At 40.5% G+C, this 12,027-nt stretch overlaps 1 protein-coding gene across 1 annotated transcript; it reads left to right on the forward strand.

Moving 5' to 3' along the window:
- Positions 1-2,415: 2,415 nt before the first annotated feature.
- Serpinb6e (serine (or cysteine) peptidase inhibitor, clade B, member 6e) lies at positions 2,416-11,687 on the forward strand. The gene is made up of 6 exons (XM_006253875.2): positions 2,416-2,595; positions 5,044-5,196; positions 6,248-6,365; positions 7,515-7,657; positions 10,840-10,995; positions 11,283-11,687. The coding sequence occupies exons 1-6, from the start codon at positions 2,431-2,433 to the stop codon at positions 11,685-11,687; spliced, it is 1,140 nt and encodes a 379-aa protein (XP_006253937.2). The 5' UTR covers positions 2,416-2,430.
- The last annotated feature ends 340 nt before the right edge of the window (positions 11,688-12,027 follow it).

A 12,027-nucleotide genomic window follows, 5' to 3' on the forward strand; every position in this document is an offset into this window, starting at 1 on the left:
TCTCTCTCTCTCTCTCTCTCTCTCTCTCTCTCTCTCTCTGAGTGTGTGTGTGTGTGTCCTGAAACTCACTGTGTAGGCCAGGTTGGACTTGAACTCTGCCTACCTCAGCATTTTGGATGCTGGAGTTGTAGGCATATCATCCCACAGATGGCTTCTCTCCCAGTATTGTCTATACAATATTGATTTGTTTCTTCTGTTTTTGCATATGCAATCCATGGAAACAGACATGCAGATTTTGTGAGGGATAATAATTTGAGACCAGCCCGTGTTGTATAATGAGACTCTAAATCAAATGGACAGATTTTTCCTTTCTTTCTCTCCAAACAGTGTTGTATACCGACTCCATATATCTGGCAGTTACATTGTATTGAGTATTATAGGTCATCTAGAGATGATATAAAGTCACATATGTGAATTGAGCACTTGAGGATTGCAGCATTTTATAGGCAAACTGATGTCATTTAGATATCCAGGAATGACTGCATTTAACATTGAATTGTAGGAATTTCAAATCAAATCATATTTTTGTTATTTGTATTTATTTTGTTTTTCAAGACAGGGTTTTTGTGTGTTGTCCTGTCTGTTCTGTGGACTAGACTGACCTTGAGCTCAGAGGTTTGTCTTTCTCTGCCTCTTGTTTGCTCCGATGAAAGGCATGGTCCACAATGCCTATCCTAAAGTATCTCTTAAAGTTAATTGCAGCTAACTCAGCTCCATAATAGTACAAAGAATTAGAACATAGTTAAGAGATCCCCCTCTACTCCATCTGCAACAATGGCAGAGAGATGTTGAAGGACCACATGGAAGACCTACAACTGTATTTCCAAGCTTGGTGTTTCTGGTTTAGGACATGTAGTCTCTATAGACCTGCTAGCTTTGTGCTGAGACATTGTTCTGACAAAAGGAGAACATATTAGACAAGAGACTGATTCCAAACAGCTTAGTTAATGCTCCCTGTCAGCCATTTACACCCAGTAGGCTTTCTATAAATTGCCACACAAATGTCATTCTTTGTGTGTGATGAGACACAGAGAAGGTTGGTATGTTAGTGTTGACTGTCAGATTGACAGAATATAGAATCACCTAGGAAATGTTGACCTAGGCACACTATGAGGTTTTTTTTTTATTAAATCCTCATGAATGAGTTACTATTTTGATCAAGTTACTCAGTTTGGGAAGGTCCACCCAAATGGGCAGAACCATTTTCTGATCTTATTCCTCAGTGTGGATGCAGTTGGAGGGGCTGCCTCTAGATCCTACTTCCCTGACATCTTTGCCATGAGGAACCATAAGCCAAAATACACTCTTATCAGTGGAGTTACTTTTTTCAGTGTGTTTTTTCATAGATACAGGGAAAGGATCTAAGACAGAAAGCAAGCCCTGGATGAACTCTTTCCAAGAGTTTTACCATTGACAAATGAATAAAGTAGAAAGATATGGAATTGGAGAAGGTAGAAGGAGGGTGTGTGTGTTTGTGTGTGTGTGTGTGTGTGTGTGTGTGAGTGTGTGTGTGTGAGAGAGAGAGAGAGAGGGAGGGAGGGAGGGAGGGAGAGAGAGAGAGAGAGAGAGAGAGAGAGAGAGAGAGAGAGAGAGAGAGAGAGAGAGAGAATGTGTGCAGGCACATGTTTACATGTTTTCCTCCAGGTAATATCAGCTGTTGACCTCTGCCTGTTACTTTCTTTGACATAGGGTCTACTTATTTACAAATGCCTTTGCCAGGCTATGGGCCAATCCATTTACTTTTAGAGATTCTTCTGCATATACCTCCCAGGCCTATCCTTGGGATACCAGCTATGTGCCACTTTGTCACATATATATATATTTTTTTTTCTTCACATATATATATATTTTTTTCTTATATATACATGGCAGTTACTCTATTCTTCGAGGTATTTCCAAAGGCCAGCAGCTGTCTTTTTGTTTGTTGTTTTTTGATTCCACCTCCTTTGCCCATGACTGGGATCACTACTATGCACCTCCTTCTTGAGCTTTACTGTTTCTTAAGGTCCGAAGTAGGATCGTCACACGTAGATTGCCTACACTTTACCAACTGAGCCTTTCCCCAGAACAACACCTGTATTTTTAATCGGCAGCAAAACTCAATCTTTTCTTCAAGCAATCAGTCAGACTTTATACTTTCCTAATTCCATCCTGAAACAAACTGGGAGATGTTAGGTATTATGACATTGGACTACAAAAATTGACCTTGCATATAAAGTTCTTATTTTCATTTGTTTATTTTTGAGTTTCACTATGTAGCTTATGATAGGCTGGATTTGCTATATATACAAGGTTGGACACTTGTGCTGTATCTGTCCGTTGTTCACCAAGTTAGAGCATCACAATGTTTGTGAGAATGAACTTTTAGCCTATATATTTGACTGTGCTTCTATGATGTTTTTTGTAATCCCTCATTTCAGGCTTGCCGTCATGGATCCTCTGCTGGAAGCAAATGCTACCTTTGCCTTAAAGGTTTTGAGAGTATTGGGTGAAGATAGCTCAAAAAATGTATTTTTCTCACCCCTGAGCATGTTTTCATCTCTGTCTATGATCTTATTGGGAGCAAATGGAACCACTGCAAGCCAGATAAGTAAGGTAACCAGCACCATGGTAAAGCAGATAAATACTGTGGCCTGTCAGTTGAACTGGACCTTTTATGCTCTAAAATCTTCTTGCAGATGATATAGGGGTGTGACTGGAGAAGTTATAGGCAGGATGTACTACCCCTATTGGAATTCTAGATGTCATATCCAGATCCACTGGTGGTGATTGTGTATGTGAGGATTAATTTGGTGCAAAAATACCAAAGGTATGGTCCTAAGGCCTTATGATCCCCCCTGCTTTTGTTCTGGCCCTAAGGGATCTCAATTATCCAACAGGTAAGGTCTGTTCCTAGGATCTTGAAGTTTATTCCCAAATGGAGTCATTCTAATCTGGAAGACCAGGATTCGAATCTTTAGTGGATTTTGTTGAGTTCTCTGTTATATCCACACAAGTATGTGAACCTCAGAGACTGACTGCCCCAGAATCATATGGAGATAAGGACAGTGAACACTTCCTGAAATGTTAGTTCTGGCTGTGTTACAGACACTATGGATTGGCTGGCTTAGTTAATACACATTATTTTTTATAGTTCAATTGGCTTAATATTAAAATTCCTGGAGTTGGAAAGTTGGTTTTTTATGAACAGTAAATGGCGTTTTTGTTTCTCCTCAAAGTTTGTGTTTTCGGTTTGTTGTGCAATGCAGACTCAAGTGCTTTCTTGTTGAGGTAGACCTAGGTGTTTTGTTGAGGCAAGATCCATGGAAGGACAAGTTATATTTGGAGAGAATATAAGTAGCACCCAATTGACAGAGACTGGGTGCTTACATAGCTAGCTTTAGAATGTTGGTCTTGTGTCATTGTTGATTTTCATTTTGTTGAGAGATGCATGACGTAGAATTTCTTCTGGGGTCATGGCTGGTTTACTCACTCCTCCTGACTCATGCAGATTCTGTAAGTATAACTGTTTCTGCTGAATCATTTCACCACATGTGATTTGGGTTCAGTATCCTGATACTACTAAACTAGACTGATTGTAGCTTGATTAACATAGATTAAAATTGACCCAATAGCTACTTCCAAACAGGTCCACCTTCCTTTGTCCTATTTACCATCTTTTCTTTCTTTGGGTTGTGTGCTACAAAAGGGGTGGAAGCACATGAGAACCCTTATAAAAAGTATGTTTTAAAAACCTAAGCCTACATTTCCTGGATGTTTATGTCACGATTAGATTTCCTTATAGTAACACAGATTGGGTTTAACTCACTTAATGCCTTTTTTAAAACTTCATTGTCCCTACAATATCTTAGTTCCTGATACAGTTATATTCTGATGAATTGGGTATCAGATGACATTGTACCAATGTGGCAAAATATGTTCAGTGCATTGGATAAAGGACACATTGCAATATCCTAAATGTAGCAATTCTGATTCATAGCCAAATAGGAGTGTCCAGTCTCTTTTATCCAAGGTTATGGATATTTGATTCATCAGTATTAGTGTTTGAAGCCAGTCTTTCCTATTCCATGGCTATCTTATGACATGACTTTGCATTCTGGGTTAGCTCTTGGAATCCTTTTTTCTCTTCTCTTCTCTTCTCCTCTCTTCTCTTCTCTTCTCTTCTCTTCTCTTCTCTTCTCTTCTCTTCTCTTCTCTCCTCTTCTCTTCTCTTCTCTGTTCTGCTCTTCTTCTTCTTCTTCTTCTTCTTCTTCTTCTTCTTCTTCTTCTTCTTCTTCTTCTTCTTCTTCTTCTTCTTCTTCTCTCTCTCTCTCTCTCTCCCTCCCTCCCTCCCCTCTCTCTCTTTCTCTCTCTCTCTGTTCTAAAATATCACATCTACTCATAGGCAGTTTATCAGTTTCCTATGGGAGCAGCTGTAATAATTTGTGTACCTTTTCAGAAGGAAAAAGGATTGGGAACTCTAAGGAGGTAAACCTAATGTCTGGCTTCAGGGTATCTAGCATGTCCATTGTTGGCTGGGGTCATGCTTTTCTTTCAAGTAGGTTTGTGTGATAGTAAAATCAGTCCAGGATTTTCCACATTGCTTGGATTTCCTTTCACCCCTGTAGTTGGAAACAAGAGCAGAAAGATGGCAGCTTCCAGGCCTTTTAAAGTCTAGGCTTGAAACAAGGTCACTCTCCTAAATTCTAGTGGTCAGACAGTGCTAGAGCCAGCCCAGAACCAAGAGCAGGGAAGAGACAGCTTGACCAGATGTCAGAAGTCAGCTGCACTTGAGGGATAGCAAGTCTGGTTGAGCCATGGTTGAAGCCTGAGCATCATTTGTGAATGTGAAGAGGTGGCTTTGTAAAAGACCATTTCTTCTCAGAATAGGCTGACAGGGCACACAGAGGACCCTAGACAGGGAACTTACAAGATACTTTCATATCTAACCAGGTGGGTCTTTGAATGGCATCAGGAATCTGTAAAATTGTGAGGGTGAGTTTAGTTTTGATTCTTTTCCTATAGCTTGGCCTGATGAAATTGTTTTTAATCTGTTGATTTCAGGTACTTTCTTTGTATAATTGCAACGGCAATGGAGGGGGAGATTTCCACCAGTGCTTCCAGTCACTTCTCACTGAAGTGAACAAGTCCGACAGAAGGCACATGCTCAAAACATCAAACAGTGTCTTTGTAGAAGACAGTTTTGAAATCCTAGCAGTAAGTGTCCTATAGTACTCGGAGATAGTAAGCTGAAGTTACCTTCTAGCCATCACGTAGATTTATACACACATACATGCACACCTTCAACAGAGGCACACACTCACATGAAATGTACATTTGCCTCATACACATAAAGACACAAATAAATAAAAAACAGCTATATCAAAGAGGAGTTTAGTATGTAGCCATGAGATCAGCTGTTTCATAGAAATATTGATAAACTATACCACATATACTGCTGGCATAATGGAATTTTTTCATCCTTTTAATACTGTGTTGGGTTTTCTCTTGTAACATGTCAGAATGTGAGTGGTCATCAAATTCATTATGGTTTCATAGAGTATATCAGCATGTGGCTTGTTCTTTGGTTTGCCTTGTGCTGGTGATCAGTTCCCTCTATGGCCTTATGCGGGCTAGGCTGGTCCTTTACTACTGAAATGAGCCACTGATCCACACCCTACCACAGGCTGTGTTTTTGTGAGTGACTCACCCCCTGCCCACAGAGCTCCCTTATGTGGTGACCATGGTCTAATTCCACATCATGAAATAAAATCAATTAAAATGATATACATAGTTTTATAGCTTCCACATCTAGTTCCCTAGTGGTGACACTGTTTTAAGTGGTGCAAATTTGTATTACTGTTATCATGAAAGTCTGTTCTAAAAGATCCAGCCTGTGCACAGCACAAAGGTGTCATATCACCTGTGTAGTTAACCTTCTGTCTGCTATTGTGGTGGTCTCTTAGAGTGACAGCAGTATGATAGTGTGTCTCAGGGTGCTTCCAGTTACCTCCTTGTACTGTAGCTACTACTTTAAGAACTCAACTGTTAATCGTTTTTTAGTTATTCTTATAACAACCAGCATCTTTCCTCAATTATAAAATAAGAATAAAGAAAGTCAGAAATAAAAAGGTTGGATTTTATACTTTTCCACATATTTGTTTGGAAGTCATATCTATACATTTGATATTCTGTTTTTGTAAACTGGGAATGAGACTGTTGGTGCTAATCACTTTCATGGCTGTGTAACTTTGTCACTCTGTCTCAGTCTTTTAAAGATTCCTGTCGCAAGTTCTATGAAGCAGAGATAGAAAACATGGACTTCAAGGGCGCTCCAGAGCAGTCCCGCCAGCATATCAACACCTGGGTAGCCAAAAAGACAGAAGGTGAACATAGAGTTACTCTGTTTTGTTTTTAGTGCTGAGATTTGGCTGTAGGACCCTGAGCATGCTCAACAGGATGTCCTCTAACACTAAGCCACACTCCATCCCTGTTAGTTAGCCTATTATGAAAAAAAAATGTTTTTTGCCGTGTGTTTGTGCATGTCTGTGCACACCTGCTTGTCAGGACCACTCACAGATTTGGTTTTCTCTTTCTACCAGCGTGTCCTGAGACTTTTCTCAGTTCTCCAGGTTTGGTAGCAATGTTTTCCCCTGCTTGGAGATTCCTCTTTGTCTAGCCTTTATTTCTAGTTTTGTTTTTGTTCTTTGATACACAGTCTCACTGTTTAGCCTTGACTGTCGCTAAACTATTTAGATCAAGCTGTACTTAAACTCAGAGATAAGCCCGCCTCTCAATTTTAAGTATTAAAGGCATGTGCTAAGATTCCACATTTTACAGTCTATTGTTGCTAATAATTGTAGGGCTTTCTCAAGATCTTCAAATGTAAAAAATATTTCCCCTTTTTTACATAAAGACTTTCTTTTTTATTTCCTGGAGGATTGAGCCCAAGGACTTGAGTATGCTAGGCAAAGTAAAGCGCTCTAATGTTGATCTGCCTCTTTAGCTCTAAATCAGGATTCAGTACTCCAGAGTAGTAGGTGGCACTGTTTGCTTATGATCCCTTTGCATGTATCAGCAAACTCCACTAGCTAATTCGTTCTTGTCCTTGTTCATGTTCTGTTGCTGTGAAGACAAACCATGACCCAAGCAAATCATATAAAAGAAAATATCACACAGCTTGCTTACAGTATTAGAAGGGTTATTTCATGATCATCATCGCAGGAAGTAGACAGACATGTTACTCGAGCAGTATCAGAGAACTTTATATCCTGATCTATAGGCAGCATGCAGAAAGAGAGACAGAGACAGAGAGACAGAAAGACTGGGCCTCCTGTGGGTTTCAGAAATCTCAAAGAGCACTCCCGGTAGTATACCTCTTTCAAACATGCTATACCTATTAATCCTTCCCAAACAGTTCAACTGAGGACTGAGCATGTAAATATATCACTCTATGGGGGCCAGTCTCATTTAACATACCAAAAGGCTTCAATTAATTTTTTTTGTCCTTGTTGTGTGCTAATTCCTTCCTTCAGATGTAATCAGAGAGTTGCTGTCTCCAGGTACAGTAAATTCAAACACTCAGCTGGTTCTTATGAATTCCTTCTACTTCAAAGGAAACTGGGAGAAGCCATTTAACAAAGAGGACACCAGGGAGATGCCTTTCAAAGTCAGCAAGGTAACCACAGTGCGGTAACTAAGTGCAGAGACTCCTGGACAAGGTCCTCTGTTTGCATCAGCTTCTAGAACATAAAGAGGATCCTCATGTAGTCTGTGCCTGTCATGTCTCTGGGAAGCTTTTCAGGTAGAAGCCCCTTTCAGCCTTGAGGCCTTTCTTTTCCCTTCTCCTTTTGCATGTTTCCAGTGATGGGTATATGGTTTCAGTCCTGGCCCTGCTTCTGTCATGGGCTATGCTTTCACTGGCAGTGGTTGATTCCAGACCTGATAGCAGAGCTCTGGAGAATACTTGGAATGATTTTTCGTAGAATTTTGGAGATATGAAAATCTGAACTCCAGTTGTGGGTTATAAGGCTTCTTGTGGCCCTGAATGCAGCCCATCCATTACTCATGATTCCCTGCAGTAGTGCACACTCCTTTCCTTTTACAGTTTCTTTCCTGAAGTTGTCTTGTGTCTTCCACGTCTTTGAGGAGGACATTCCCTCCTGCTCATTGCCACAAAACCATACAGAGGGAAAACAGCCTTTCTCATCCTGTTGGAAAAAAAACATTTTAGGGCAGAGAGCTGTGTAATGAGTGCCCGGCTCAGTAAGCACTGAAAGGGTGAGTGAAATTCAGTCTTGGGCTTATGGAAGAAGCACGGATCTTTGCTTACAGACAAGCAACACAAAGGGATGGGTATTTGTGATAGACTCCATATACGGCCTCTTCTAGTTTGGAGCATGTTATTTGCTGGTGTCCCAGGGATTTTGTAACCACATTCTCTCTCTCTCTCTCTCTCTCTCTCTCTCTCTCTCTCTCTCTCTCTCTCTCTCTCTCTCTCTGTGTGTGTACTTATACTTTGAGGATGACAAAACAAATGAGTTACATCATATTCTGGTTCATTAGTCAGACCTTGCATCTCCCAGACAAAGTTGAATTTGAACCTTCAGGTTTTTATTGTTAGGGTTCAGGATTAACCAAACAAACCACACAGATACTGATCTCAGCCAAATGCTGGTGGTTTAGTGAACACAGATTCAAAGACTGATATCAATGATGCAGCCAGGACTTGGGAGCCAAGATTTGACACAGGACAGTTCCCAGAAACAGTTTTTATAGTCCTTATAAAATGTTAAAACTTGAAAAAACCCACACTATGTAATATTTAGACCATCCAAAGAATCTCTGTCTGATATTGAAGTTAATTGACTGGGTCTAGGGGCAGGGAAGCTAGGGAATTGAGCCCAGGAGGCTCAGTGACATCTTATGACAATATGACATTATCGATAGGACAAGGAAAGTTAGGTGAAGTTGTCGTCATGAGATACAAAATGAAGGTTGGGATAATATAGCAGAACTATTGTTAAGTTTGAACAGTCAATATTCAATGTGCAGAAATGGATTTTATTTCAAGATTTATTCATAGTAAACTTTTTTCTGGTCAAAGTATTTCTGCCTTTGAAGTCACGTGTAACAGGATCCTACCTTAGGACTTCCTTCTCCTGCAAGCAACAGAAAACTTAGATGGAATCATTGAGTTCATACAAGTTTATCATCCAGCAGGAGGGTAGGAAATGAATGAAGCCTGGAGGTGCCTACATGAAGTGATGCTCTTGAAAACTGGCTTTTCTTTCCTGCTCTGCCAGTCTTTGCATGGAGTGTTTTTCCTCATTTTCAGAGCAGGGATTTAACCCTGAGTCTATTGTCCATAGGGAAGAATATATACCTGAAAGCAAGAAGTGTCTTTCTTGCTTTCCCATATAACTTTCCCATATGACTTTTCCCATATAATCCATCAGTGGGAACATAGTTGTTTTGGCTCCTGATAAGTGTAGATCCATTACACATTGTCTTTCTTTTTGTCTCTGCACTAGACACAGACTGTTCTGTGGCTACAGTAGATGCTAATTGTATTCCACATATGTGGCCATGCCTCCAAAGGCACAAGATTTTCTGTTCTGTGAATTTGTATTTAAATTATAAGCAGTATTGCAGCTCATACATTTACTACTAATACAATCTTCAGATGTCACTTGAGAGCCTATTCTGTCTAAGGCACTAACTGGCTAGTGTGCCTACCTTTATGAAGCTCTCCTTTCTTGGAGAAGTGAGTCTGAAATAAACATATGTGATTACATGGAGGTTTGTTTTGAGGACTCCAGAGACCTATGGTGGTGGTGGCAGGATGCTGTGCTTTGGTGCACTGCCAGTAAGAACTGCCAAGGAAACCTTCACTGGGAAGATGGCATGAGAACAGACACCAGGGCATTAGAAGCATGTACCAGCTCTGAGGAAGAGTTTGTTGGGCAGAAAGGGGCTTAATCTAGTTAACCATAACACCACAGATGAACCTATGAGTATAGTGGATCCGAGGAGAGAGATTGAACTAGAATAGGAAGCCAGGAGGAGTCATTTCTATTCCAGGGTGTTTTAAGGACTTTAACTCTAATTCCTGCTAGAGTGGTCTGACTTGCCTTGTACTTGGTTCTCTGGCTGCTATGCTGAAGTCTGAAAAAAGGTTTTCACAGTATTCCAGAGCTGTTAGGTTGACAGTGGAGGTTAACAATTAAAGTGCCATTTTGGTTATAATTCAAAGACAGACAGTAAAACTAGTTAATGACTCAAATCAAGGACATGAAATTATTTTGGCAACTGGAAGAAGGACATCACTGTCAACCAGAACAAGTAAGGCTTGTAGGTATACAAAGGAATATCAAAGGGCAAGAGTCAAATAGGCTATAAAATACATTGTTGCAGAGTTCAGGAAGAAGCCCAGGCTACAATAATGTATTTGGAAATTATGTTCAGAGTCATGAGAATAAATGAGTTTCCCCAATAGTATAGTTTGCCTGTAACATCACAGGTGTCTGGATTTGGGCCAGTCAGCTTCTGTCATTACAACTATTATGGAGATAACCAAGTATTCCCAATTGACTATCTTTTTTTAAGGTTACATCTCAATGACCTGAACATCCTCTTCTAGGCCCCATCTCTTAAAGATTCCTTCTTTTTCCAAAGCCCTACTCTAAAGGCCGAGTCTTGATAAAAGGGCCTTTAGAGATATGAAAAGTCTAAACTGTTTCAGAAGTTTAATGACTGATTGAATGTTCTAGAAGTCCAATAAAGGCCGTTACCACAGGGTCAGTGAATATCTTACCCTGTTGAATTTGCCTGGTATGTCTTGTTATCTATCCATTACAGAATGAGAAGAAAATTGTTCAAATGATGTTTAACAAGTCTAACTTCAGAACTTACCATGTGGAAGATATATCTACCACTCTTGCATTGCTCCCTTATCTTGGCAATCAGTTGAGCATCACCATCATGCTTCCAGATGAATACGTTGAACTGAGAACGGTAAGGATCAAGCATCCTTGATGGAGCTGTGGAAGAGAAAGAGTGGCATTTGGGTTTATACTGGGGCAGCTCTTCTAGACTCATATGATCATGGTTTTATTTTCAATTTATTTGTGATACTGGGGTGAAACCTAGGACCTGGAGCATGCCTTACAAGCTCTGTACCCCAGTATCTCCAAGCTACCATATGGGATACAGTTACACTTCCCTGGGCAGTGTAGAGCTTTCTCATTGTCACAAGAGCCCTGTATGACATCACTGTCATAAATTATTCAACCCTCTTCTAGGTGGAGAATCAAATAACTTATGAGAAACTTATAGAGTGGACAAGGCTGGAAAATATGCAAGAAGAAGAGGTGGAGATTCTTCTCCCACGGTTTAAACTGGAGGAGAGCTATGACATGAAGAATGTCCTTTGCAAGCTGGGCATGACTAATGCCTTTGAAGACGGCAGAGCAGACTTTTCTGGAATATCTTCTAAGCCAGGCCTATTTCTGTCCAAGGTTGTTCACAAGAGTGTAGTGGAGGTGAATGAGGAGGGCACAGAGGCTGCAGCTCCCACTGAAATAGTCACGATGGGGTCACCACTGTCTCCCCAGTGCTTAGTCGCTGACCACCCCTTCCTTTTCCTCATTCAAGATGACAGGAACAAAGCAATTTTGTTCCTTGGCCGGTTTTCCTCTCCCTGTTGAAAGGGTGTTCTTGTCAGTAGTTTTCCTGCACTCCATGGTTTGCATGTGACCCAAGCAACCTTATCAATAAAATACAATGGCAGTTATGAAATAAAGGGTTTATGGCACACCACTTTCAGAACTATGTTTCTGTCTCATGGGAGGATCTAGAATCTGAATTTTCATTTCTGGGTGTATGTGGTGTTGCTGTCTGTAGAGCTCATCCATGTTGCAGAATGTTATGGTTTCTTTCAGTCAGTCATGCACGCTCACACAAGGGAAATGGTAATATTATCTCTTCTCCAGCTGCATTCAAATCTCATTTCACTTTAGTGAGAGAATATGCCCAGTTCAGGACTCA

Source organism: Rattus norvegicus, chromosome 17 (genome assembly GCF_036323735.1).
Source record: "Rattus norvegicus strain BN/NHsdMcwi chromosome 17, GRCr8, whole genome shotgun sequence".
Classification (NCBI taxonomy): Eukaryota; Metazoa; Chordata; class Mammalia; order Rodentia; family Muridae; genus Rattus; species Rattus norvegicus.